Source organism: Cherax quadricarinatus, chromosome 4 (assembly GCF_038502225.1).
Source record: "Cherax quadricarinatus isolate ZL_2023a chromosome 4, ASM3850222v1, whole genome shotgun sequence".
NCBI lineage: Eukaryota > Metazoa > Arthropoda > Malacostraca > Decapoda > Parastacidae > Cherax > Cherax quadricarinatus.
This window is the reverse complement of record NC_091295.1, coordinates 41,692,119-41,704,987: the sequence shown is the minus strand read 5'-3', so window position 1 is coordinate 41,704,987 and position 12,869 is coordinate 41,692,119. Positions and strand designations below refer to the sequence as shown.

General features: G+C 35.7%; 1 protein-coding gene across 3 annotated transcripts in view; it reads left to right on the top strand.

The window, feature by feature from the left end:
* The window catches only part of LOC128684575 (uncharacterized protein C1orf87-like), a 66,324-nt gene that overhangs the window by 42,784 nt on the left and 10,671 nt on the right, over positions 1-12,869 (top strand). For all 3 annotated transcript variants that reach the window (XM_053770868.2, XM_070096022.1, XM_053770867.2), the window contains 7 exons: positions 2,820-2,958; positions 4,134-4,288; positions 4,412-4,537; positions 5,479-5,623; positions 9,536-9,698; positions 10,657-10,754; positions 10,932-11,166. In XM_053770868.2, coding sequence (XP_053626843.2) covers positions 2,820-2,958; positions 4,134-4,288; positions 4,412-4,537; positions 5,479-5,623; positions 9,536-9,698; positions 10,657-10,754; positions 10,932-11,166 — 1,061 coding nt within the window. The remainder of the gene's footprint in view (positions 1-2,819; positions 2,959-4,133; positions 4,289-4,411; positions 4,538-5,478; positions 5,624-9,535; positions 9,699-10,656; positions 10,755-10,931; positions 11,167-12,869) is intronic.

The window sequence follows — 12,869 nt, the reverse complement described above, 5'->3', positions numbered from 1 at the left end:
TGGATTGATTAGTGTAAATTTTACCCAGCATGAGACACAAAATATGGAACATTCCAGCTTTGTGTATTATCCTGGCTAGATAGTTACCACATTCACTCTTCGATATCCCTTGTGTTCATCTCTCCCTGTGCAAAAATGCTTTGCACATAAAGGGCCTGAAGATCTGGAATTTATTACAAGAACACACTAAAGGACTCCTGCCTGGAAATCAATTTAAGGTTCTACTTAGAAATCTCCTCATCACCCAAAATTAACCAGACAAGCCAAACTTAATGCCTACCAGTTACTCAAAAGCAACACAAAAAAGTACTAATGATGTCTCAATTTTAACACTGAATATTGTGCTGAAGATTGCTCAACCATGTACTCATTCCTTCAAAATTAGGATGTTCAAATTTCATTGTTTTGAATACTAAATTGTAATACTTCATATTGTAAATTGTTTAAATTGTTCTTTTGTAAAACATGTAATACTTCAAAATTGTAATGTTCAAATTTCATCGTTTTAAATAGTTGTAATACGTCATATTGTAAATTGTTTAAATTGTTCTATTGTAATACACACTGTAATTTTTATAAAGTACTTCAAAACTGAAATTATTCTCTACTAAACTTCTCTACTAGACTTATTAAAGCCATATAGCATTACCTATTAATCTTCAATTCTCTTGTACTCACTGTAACTCATCTAGTGACCATTTAATCTGTTATAGCCTTATTAATCTTAAGTTAATTTTAAGTTTGCCCAAAATGCTCTGCATGCTTTTGGCATGTACACTCAACTATTATATTCCTTTGTACAACCATGTATTTATTTATTTATTTTTTTTTTTTTTCAAAAATTCAGCCATCTCCCACCGAGGCAGGATGACCCAAAAAGAAAGAAAATCTCCAAAAAGAAAATACTTTCATCATCATTCAGCACTTTTACCTCACTCACACATAATCACTGTCTTTGCAGAGGCACCCAGATACAACAGTTTAGAAGCATATATAAAGATATATAACATACCCCTCCAAACTGCCAATATCAAAAACCCCTCGTTTAAAGTGCAGGCATTGTACTTCCAATTTCCAGTACTCAAGTCCAGCTATATAAAAATAGCTGGTTTCTTGAATCCCTTCACTAAATATTACCCTGCTCACACTCCAACGGCTCGTCAGGTCCCAAAAACCATTCGTCTCCATTCACTCCTATCTAACACGCTCACACATGCTTGCTGGAAGTCCAGGCCCCTCGCCCACAACCTCCTTTACCCCCTCCAACCAACCTTTTTGAGGATGACCCCTACCCCGCCTTCCTTCCGCTACAGATTTATACGTTCTCCAAGTCATTCTACTTTGATCCATTCTCTCTAAATGACCAAACCACCTCAACCCCTCTTCAGCCCTCTGACTAATACTTTTCATAACTCCACACCACCTAATTTCCACATTGAATTCTCTGCATAATATTTACACCACACATTGCCCTTAGACAGGACATCTCCACTGCCCCCAGCCGCCTCCTTGCTGCAGCATTTGCAACCCAAGCTTCACACCCATATAAGAGTGTTGGTACCACTATACTTTCGTACATTCCCTTCTTTGCCTCCATGAATAACGTTTTTTGTCTCCACAGATACTTCAATGCACCATTCACCTTTTTTTCTTCATCAATTCTATGGTTAACCTCATCCTTCATAAATCCATCCACTGAAAACATTTACTTCTTCCATACTCCTTCTCTCCAATGTGATATCCAATTTTTCTTTATCTAAATCATTTGATACCCTCATCACCTTACTCTTATTATTATTATTATTATTATTATTATTATTATTATTACTATTATTATTATTATTATTATTATTATTATTATTATAAGTTACAAGAACACTGCAGAGGCTTCTTGATTCCAATATTGATTCCCCTTCAAGGGGAGTATATTGATGCTCACAAAGGGCACGTCATTAAAGGAACTGGAATTACAATCCCTTCCCTCTGATCAAACCTGAATATCTCCCATTGCACTGGCACTGTGTGTCCCCTCTACAGGTTTAATCCTTCCCCACAAATATATATATGTCAGACATGATGTCATTCATTGCACAGATAACTTGCATACAAATAACAAATGCATGTAAAAGAAGCCTTATGACTATGTTATGGTCCAACTTGTGTGTCTAGTTAATGGTCCAAAGTGGACTGAAATGTCATAAGCTTGTCTGCTACATGAGGGTTATTTGTGTGTTGCTCCAGTCATGGTATTGTGCTTTTTTATTCTTTATGGGGTCATTCATCTCAGGCAAGATGTAACTGGGTTTAAAATGAGCTGAGGTACAGGCAGGCCCCACTTATACAGCAGGTTAGGTTCTGGGCTACTGCTGTAAAGTGAAAATCACTGTAAAGTGAAACTTAACCTTTTTTCACTTTTAAGTGCATATAAAAGCCTGATGACATGTTTACACTATTATATTTTAAATAAGCAATAGAGCTAGGCCTAAAAAAATGCATATACAGTACACACATTATTTACCTTAAAATATTTCCATCTTTAGCTTATAGTGAGTGATGAATATATTTATTATAAGAAGTCTGAATAAATGAAGAATGGGTATAATTTTTAACTGCTGCATTAGTGAAATGCTGTAAAGTGACACCCTGTAAAGTAGGGCCTCTTATACAGCTATAAAATAAAAGAATACTGGTTCAGTAGGAGACTGAAAATATAAATTTTATCTGAAGGCAAAATATGAAAGTGAAAGCTTTCTTATTTTATGTAGGAGCAGTTAATTTTCCATTATTAATGATTTTCCAATTTTCGTCATTTGGGACAGGAATGAAGTGGTGAAGAAGGTGAAGGAATTACCAGAGCGTGGCCTACAGGGTCTCCTCGTCAACCTTCGAGCACAAGACCGTGATAGAGATGGCATCTTATCCTCAGACATTGTCAAAGGAACCTTGAAGAGGTTTCAGGTGAATTTCTGTACACCAAATGTAGAATTTTGATACACTCATCAGTACCTAAATACATCTAGGGTGAAGATACTCCAAATATGTGATCAAATAATGTATAAATATATACAGTATGATGATATTTACTCCATGTGCTATGTCCCAGTACTCTATGAAATATAAAATAATTACTGGACAGTGTTTATGTTTTGTTTTAGTCTGCCTAGGGATGTATATATTAAACAATACTGATTTTGTTACCTATTTTTTCAGTAAATAATATTACTTATAATAAAAGCCAGTACTAATTAAAAAAGTGTTTATAAGAGGTTCTTGGTGGCTAACACTTAGTTTAGGGGCTTGTGCCCCTAAACTAAATGAGCCATGGGACACCCAGTGAGGGGATGGGGGGGTCTTGATTTAAGATTTTCATTCAAATTGTACTCCAATGGCTTTTCTCACACTCAGATCTTATTCTTGTCATTGTTTCTTATGAATTTAGTATTAACCACATTAGATTGATATTTAGGTAGATATGGCCTCTGAAACAAAATGAGCTTAAATTTTTAGCAGTCTATTATACAGTCAGAATCTTGTATTTTTATAAACTCCAGATCTCATGGAATGTAACTTGTAAATTCAGGGGTTCACATGTACATAGTAAATGTCACATTGGAATGTGTACAGGCACTGATGTTTAAAATTTAATACCCAAAGTGTTTGTCCAATTCATATTTATATTTTTGTCAAGGCATAAAACTATACTATTATTTCCTTCCTATTAACCACTAATTGACTGAATAAAAAAAACATTCCCTCATTATCAGAATGGTAGGGGATGTCTTTACATTGTAGCACATAAGTAAACAGCATTTAGATAAAGAAAAGGACTTTTTATTGTTGAATTTATGGATTTAGAAAAGGCACATGATATGGTGGGTAGAAGAGCTATGTGGCAAATATTGCAAATGTAGTAATAGGGCTGAAAAGATACTATAAGGCTCTTTAAAACTTGGTAGAACAATGACTAGGCAGCAAGTACAACAACCACTTGAAAATAATGTTTTTAATGGTTTAATACTGAAGATGGGACACTGTAAGGCTAGCTCTGCTCTTGGTGATAAGTTTACTAACCATGAAATTTTTTTTAAGTATTTCAATGGTAAACCTTTAATAACTTTTTTTTTTTTTTGCAGTTGCATTTTAGTGATGATGGCATGAAGAACCTCTGTAAAAAATTTGGACAGGCTGGTGATCATGTGGCCATGGTTCGCTATGAGGAGATGGTCAGCTACCTTACCAAGTGCAGAATGGAAGCTCTTAAACCTCCTCCACCATTACCTAACCAGAAGTCAGTTGATTTACATCATGCAGTTTCTTGCCAAAAGAAGCATTTGGGATATTATATTTAATTATATCTTATTAGTTTGAAATTTAATTTCATAGGTCTATTTTTTTTTTTTTTTTTTTGCAGGCCTAATGGTCCAACAGGCAACATGCAGCAACAGCAGCAGCAGCAGCAACAGCAGCAACAGCAGCAACAGCAAACACCACAGCAGCTACAGCGAGAGAATCCTCGTAAGATCACTTTAAGGAACAAGTAAGTTGGTGTTCTTTAGGCTGCCAGTTAAGTGCTTCATCAAGACTTATGGCACCTACAGGGCCATCTCAAACTCATTTCATTTGAGCATCATTGCAAATAAGGCTATGTTTTTCTCTTTATCTTTCTCTTATAAGAAAATTTGTACACTCCTAAAGGAAATTATTATGTAAGAGTTATAATAAAACATGTACACACAATGAGGCTGTTTATATGACCCTTTATTGTGCTCAGCCATCTTCTGCCGGTTACTTCTCCATTATTCTTGTGTAACTTAAAAGAAATCATATTTTGTTTTCCAGGTGTATTGTTTGTGAATAAGGGACAAGTATGTTTTTTTATCTCATTTGATCTCCAAACCAACATTCAGCATTCATCAGTGAATGCATTGTGTCTGATTGCTGAACCTTTGCCACTTGGTGTAGAAATAATTGGCACAAAATGTATTTGTAATATTTTCAGCATGCATCATACTCAGTATAAACTGTTATCCTTGGTGAGTGGACAAAGATAACTAAAGTGGTACCGAATTGTATATGTTTTGCATTTAACATCCATTAATGGGAAGGGATACTGTGATACTAGTGAAATTATTTTAATCCAAGGAAATGGAGCTACCCTCCCTTTCCTCGGAAAAAACCTGATTACTCCCACCCTTCCCATTCCCCAGGTACTGTATGACAATTACATGTTAAGCACTTTCCCATGAATATAATAATCTGCATTGAACAGCATGATTCTTCATCACTATTTTTATTGCAGTTTTTTAATATTTAATCTTCTCTCCCTTAATAAAGAATTTTTTTTACAATAATATACAGATAGCCATAAATATAATGTTTGCTTTTGTGTGTATACATTAATTTCATTTCTAGTTATTTTCGGTTTCAACTAATGTTGAATGTTAGTAATAATGTTAATCTCTTACTTTACATGTACAGAGTACTCTTCACTGATCGTGATGAAGCCACCTTATTAGCAGATATGAGTCGCCAGTTGTCAAACAAGCCAGTTAATATGGCTGACCTCAGAAGGACTATGTATGATCTTGATCGTGATCGGAATGACTTTCTTAATGGAAAACAGGTACCCTAATTCAGTTTGGTATGTAAAAGAGCTCAAATCAAGATAATCCTACACACCTTTAGTTTCAAAACCATGTACAATCTCTTGTAAAGTTATCATAGTAAATAGTGCAAAAACTAAAGACACTTTTGATATGACATTGTATTATGCATTTTTTATAAATTTTAGTACAGATGCTAAACATTTGTTTCAAACTTAAAATTTTTAAAATGTACCTTGTGTCTGTTGATTCTGTAACACTGGCCATCTCCTACCAAGGTAGGGTGTTCCCAAAAAAAGAGGAAATACATTCGCCATTTTTCTGTAGCAGGATATATACCCTGAGGTGTGTTTCTCTCAGCATGTGTATTCTCAAAGTTTACTTTAGTCCATATTTTACAGATTCAAGTATTCATGTCTGGTGGTGAAAAGGTTACCATGCAGCTTTAATCATCCTAGTGTAGTCAATAAGAGTTAAACCCCATTAACCCTTTGACTGTCGCAACCCCCAATCCTGAGGTAGTCTCCTGGTGTCACAAAATTTAAAAAAAAAAAATTATTTTTTCTTATGAAATGATAGGAAATCTTTCCCCGATTGTAATGACACCAAAAAAATTAAATTTGATGGAAAACTGACGGAATTATGCTCTCGCGAAGTTAGCGACCTCGGCGCTGTTTACAAATCGGCTATTTCGCCCACTTTGAGCCCTATTTTCGGCTAATTCCATTCTTTCAGTCGCCCAAACTCATAGCTATTTCTTTAGAACTCCATTTTTTCTATCGATTGAGTACAAGAAACTGCCCATTTACCGATTTCAACTACCTAATAATGTGGTCAGAAATTTGCAATTTGGCCAATTTCACGAAAACTAAAAAATATGACAATTTCAAAATAAGGTCCAGAATGAACAATGCAGACATTCCTGGCTCTAAAATAACATTTTCTTTGCTCATCAGTCATGTCTCCAGGCCCCTCTGATATTACTCTTGCTTTCTATTTTGAATTTTTATTCAAACAAAAAATAGAAGACTTACTATTATGCAGACTACTGCAATACTGTAATAATTGTATAAATAACATCAACCCATTCATGACTGCATATTAGAATGGCTAGTTGGACATTTATTATACAATGGCATCATTTGTTTACTTTTGAACATTGGCAAAAATCAAACATTTCCCCTACTTTGAGCTCCATTTCTAGGTTCTTTTTATAGTAAAATCAATCAAAATCACCTCTATTTCTATAATATGTTTTCCATTCTATCAAATGAGACCACGAAAACGAGAATACAACCATAAATACTATACGAAAATAGACCACAAAGTCGGCATTTTAACCCTTTAAGGGTTTTGGTTGTACTAGTACGTCTTACGCGTAGGGGTTTTTGACGTACTAGTACTCATAAATTCTAGCGGCCTCAAATCTAGTGGGAGAAAGCTGGTAGGCCTTCATATGAAAGAATGGGTCTATGTGGTCATTGTGCACAGTCTAAAAAAAATCCTGCAGCACACAGTGCATAATGAGAAAAAAAAAACTTTGACCATTTTTTTTAATAAATCAGCGACTTTGCAGTGTATTTTCGTATGGTATTTATTGTTGTATTCTAGTTTTCTTGGTCTCATTTTATAGAATGAAAGACATATTACAGAAATTGAGATGATTTTGACTGGTTTTACAATGAAAGGTGCCTTGAAATTGAGCTCAAAGTAGCAGAAATGTTCGATTTTTACCAAACTTCAAAAGTAAACAAATCATGCCAAGCGTGCAATACACGTCAACTGGTGAGTCTAATATTCTTTCACAAGTGCACCAATAATATTTATATCATTTTTTACACTAATGCAGTTGTCTGCATAACAGTAAATCTTATATTTTTTGTGAGAATAAAAATTCAAAGTGGAAAGCAAAAGAATATAAGAGGGGCCTTGAGACGTGACTAATGACTAGAGGAAATGTCATTTTAGTGCCAGGAATGTCTTTCTTGTTTATTCTGGACCCTATTCGGAAATTGGCATCTTTTGAAATTTGTGTGAAATTGGCAAAATTGCTAAATTCTGACCACTGTACTGGATAGTTGAATTTATAAATGGGTGGTTTCTTGCACCCATTCGATACAAAAAATGGAGTTCTAGCGAAATATTCATGTTTTTTGTCGACTAGTACAGTGAAATTGGCCGAAAATGGGGCTCAAAGTGGGCAAAACCGCCGATGCTTAAACATCGCCGAGACCGCTAACTTTGCGAGAGCATAATTCCGTAAGTTTTCTATCAAATTTCAAACTTTTGGTGTCTTTATGATCGGGAAAAGATTCTCTATCTTTTCATAAGAGAAAATAATTTTTTTTTTTTTTAAATTTGGCCGACCCTGAGAACGAGTTTCGGAGAGGGCCTGTCGACCCTCAAAGGGTTAATTAAAAAAAAACGGTCGGAGATTTTTTTTCTCATTATGCACTGCGTGCTCCAGGATTTTTTTTATATGGTGCACACTGACCACACAGACCCATTCTCTCACATGTGGGCCTACCAGCTTTCTCCTGCTTGATTTGAAGCCGCTAGAATTTATGAGTATATATACGGCCGCGACAGTCAAAGGGTTAATCAATCATTTAATTAAATTGTAGATGTGCCATTAGTATACTGATGTCACATTTCAGATGACCTTCCAAACTGCAATATCCTCACCCTATCTTTAGAGTGTAGGCACTGTACATACCATATCCAGGACTCTAGTCTAACTAAACAGTTTCCCCTGAATCCCTTCATATATGTTGAAGGGAATAAGGGATGTTGATCAGGAACTTGAAATATCCAAATATCAAAGAAAACAACTATTAAATTATACCTGACATGGTGCAGAAATATACAATATGTGATCCAAGAATATGTATAGTAATTTGCATGGTAAAAGAGTATCTATAATAAAGGAAGTAAAGGAGTAAGCATGGTAACTTATATGTATGGTATAGGAATATAAATGGTAAAGGAATACAGGATGCCTAGTACAGGAATATATATATGATGCAGAAATCTGTATATGGACAATTGTGAAAAACCATTGTTCAGCTAAAAGTGTAGTATATTAGAAGAAAAATAGGTTAAATATTGAAAAATACAGTGCTGTATCTACATATCTACAAGTGCATCTGTAGACCTTGTATAGATACAGTGCGGTATCTGTTTGTGGTCTATAGATGCACCTAATAGTAATATTAAGGTCATGGGATAAGCCATATACTGTACTGTATAAGATTAAAGTAGATAACACAGTGAGTGTTGAATGATGGCAAAAATGTTTCTTTTCTTTCCTTTTTTTGGGTCACCCTGCCTTGGTGGAAGACAACCAGCATGTTAAAAAAAAAAAAAGCACAGTTGTACAATAAGATGATAAAATGGAAAAGTAGCTCCTGAATATTATGTTTTCATATATTACAGGATGAATTTATGAAAACTGCTTTCCTAACAATACAATATTTTATTTTTTTAACACAGTGGCCGTTTTCCACCTAGGCAGGGTGATCCGAAAAAGAAACATTTTTACCATCATTCACACTATAACTATCTTGCCAGAGGTGCATGGATAAGACATCTCAGATGATCCTCCAAAGAGCAAATTTTTTTTAGTTAGAAACTAAGCACTGTAGGTGCATAGCCATACAGCAGTTTAAAGACACTTAAAATGTCATAAATGTATTTTATGCCACAAAAAAAAAGTCAACTAAAGTAGCTTGTTATATAGAATTATTATATTCTCAAAATGCACTAAACTTGTGCAGGTATGAAATGCTTATAATATAGAAAGCATTAAGCTGACAGTGATTTGCCTAATGTATTAAATTTGTTTCCTTGATGCATGAGGTATATGTTAGTACTACTTTCTACATTAAAATTTAAAATAGTACTATATAAAGTCAAATCATGCTCTATTTCAGGTGGAAATTGCCTTCACAAAATGTGGAATCCACCTAACACCAGATGTAAGGGCGCGTTTGCTTCTTGCAACTGATCGAACTGGAGCTGGCATATTTAAGATAGACACCCTCATGAACTATCTTACAAGAGTTGTACCTGAAACCCATCATACAGTTATGCTAGGTAAATAGAATTATATATACTGTACAGTGGAACCTTGGCTTTCGTCATTAATTCATTCCAGAAAGTCTGACGAAAACCGAATTCAACAAAAACCTGAAGCAACATTTCCCATAAGAAATAATGTAAATCCAATTAATCCGTTCCAGACATCCAAAAGTATTAACAAAAAATACATTTTATAGAGAATAACTATAGTTTTACTTACAGAAAACAATGAGAAATAAATATAAAGGACAAATGAAATGGATAAATGAACATTTAACATCACTTTTACCTTCATTGAAGACTTTTGTTGGTGTATGGAAGATGGCGAGGAGGGGAGAGGGAGGAGAGGTTATCTCTATCACCATCACTACCATCCTCTACCACAATCACTACCACCCTCTACCACCATTACAACCATAACCACCCTCTACCACAATCACTACCACCCTCTACCACAATCACTACCACCCTCTACCACCATCACAACCACCCTCTACCGATGAGAAACAAAGCCAGACTGACTCTGAATGCGTGGGATGCTTTGTGTGGGCGCGGGCGGACACGTTCGGTATGGCGGACCACTGTCAAACTCGACGAAAACTGAGGTGATGAACGAAAACTGGGACAAAATTTTGACGAAAAAAGTCGTCGAAAACCAAATTCAGCGAAACCCAGGGCAAATGAAAACCAAGGTTCCACTGTACTGTCTGTCACCTCTTACCAAGGTAGAGACAATTTAGTAAACCTATAAACCTATTCAGTTTTATATACAGATGTAACAAAAAACAGTTTTAATATTTTTAGTGATATGTTCAATAAAAATTTTAATAGTAGTAGCTCTCGAGTAAAAAAAATGGGAAATTTACAAAAATAAATATAAATTATAATAGGTGTACAATGAAATGTTTTTGTAATTAAGAACAATAGCCTTCATTTATTTATCAGATAAATTAACTTTTATGTCTTTTTACAGGTAATAATCATCGTCCACGTCAGGCAAGAGTAGCCCAGCTACCAATTTTCCAGAACCAACCAATGTTACATGCCCCGTGGGAAAATAACCCAAGGCCGGTTTGTGCAACTACTCGACTTTAATTATTACGTTTATGCTAAAACCAGTGTTTACAGTTTAGGTACATTTATATATTTAATGTTGTAGCATGAAGGCTCTGAAACGTATTACATGTTTCATAATTATGATATTCATTGTTTTACTGTACTGAATATCAATGATTTTGTTTGTTTTAGCCTGTGGAAACGCAACCAAAATATCTCCCAGATGAAGGGTTTAGTGAAGATGATAGGATGATGCATGAACAGCTACCTCTTCAGCAACCAAAACCACAAGCTCCACCCCCTCTACCACCACTGCCTCTAATACCAGTGGAGGACCATTATGAACAAACTTTTGATGCACAGAGATGGAACAGTGACTTTCAGTACCTGGCACAAGCTCTCTACAATGCAGATGAAGATCAATCCGGTAACCTCCATTACATATTTTACATAGCACAATAATTTTTTTACCAGTTATTTTTATATAGCTGGACTTGAGTACTGGAAATGAGAAGTTCAATGCCTGCACCTTAAAAGAGGGGTTTAGGATATTGGCAGTTTGGAGGGATATATTATACGTCTTCTTTCAACGTACCAGCCGTATCCCACTGAGGCGGGGTGGCCCAAAAGGAAAAACAAAAGTTTCTCCTTTTAAATTTAGTAATATATACAGGAAAAGGGGTTACTAGCCCCTTGCTCCCGGCATTTTAGTCGCCTCTTACAACACGCATGGCTTACGGAGGAAGAATTCTGTTCCACTTCCCCATGGAGATAAGAGGAAATAAACAAGAACATGAACTAGAAAGAAAATAGAAGAAAACCCAGAGGGGTGTGTAAATATATGCTTGTACACGTATGTGTAGTGTGACCTAAGAGTAAGTAGAAGTAGCAAGACGTACCTGAAATCTTGCATGTTTATGAGACAGATAAGACACCAGCAATCCTACCATCATGGAAAACAATTACAGGCTTTCGTTTTACACTCACCTGGCAGGACTGTACCTCCCTGGGCGGTTGCTGTTTACCAGCCTACTACCTAGGCCAACCTACTACCTAGGATATGTTATACTATATCTTTATATATGCTTCTAAACTGTTGTATGTTGGCGCCTCTGCAAAGACAGTGATTATGTATGAGTGAGGTGAAAGTGTTGAATGATGATGAAAGTATTTTCTTTTTGGAGATTTTCTTTCTTTTTGGGTCACCCTGCCTTGGTGGAAGACTGCCGACTTGTTGAAAACAAAACAAAAAAAATATTTTTTTTAATGAGCAGAAAGATACTGAAAAAGTCTTTCACAATCACTCATTCGGCAGCTGTCTTGCCAGAAGTACATGGACATCACAATTCATATGACCCCTGATCTGTAACATCCCTACTACTCCTTCAGAGTGCAGGCACTGTACTTACCTCCAGAAGTTAAATACAGCTAATCAGTTTTTCTGAATTCCCTCATAGAAATAACATACAGTAGTTTGCAGTCCAACATCATGTCACATCTCAAATATATTATGCATATGTATTTCCTTTTGATTTCATGACTGCATTTTTTTTGTTTTTGTTTTTTAAGAAGTTGGCCATCTCCCACTAAGGCAGGGTGACCCAAAAAGAAAGAAAATCCCCAAAATGAAAATACTTTCATCATCATTCAACACTTTCACCTCACTCATACATAATCATTGTTTTTGAAGAGGTACCCAGAACACAACAGTTTAGAAGCATATACGTATATACACAACATATCCCTCCAAATTGATAATATCCCAAACCCCTCCTTTAAAGTGCAGGCATTGTACTTCCCACTTCCAGTACTCAAGTCCGGCTATATAAAAATAACCAATTTCCCTGAATCCCTTCACTATATATTATCCTGCTCACACTCCAACAGTTCGTCATCCCAAATACCATTCGTCTCCATTCACTCCTATCTAACACGCTCACGCATGCTTGCTGGAAGTCCAAGCCCCTCGCCCACAAAACCTCCTTTACCCCCTCCCTCCAACCTTTTCGAGGATGGCCCCTACCCCGACTTCCTTCCCCTACAGATTTATACACTCTCCATGTCATTCTACTTTGATCCATTTCTCTAAATGACCAAACCACCTCAACAGCCCTCTGACTAATATACGTC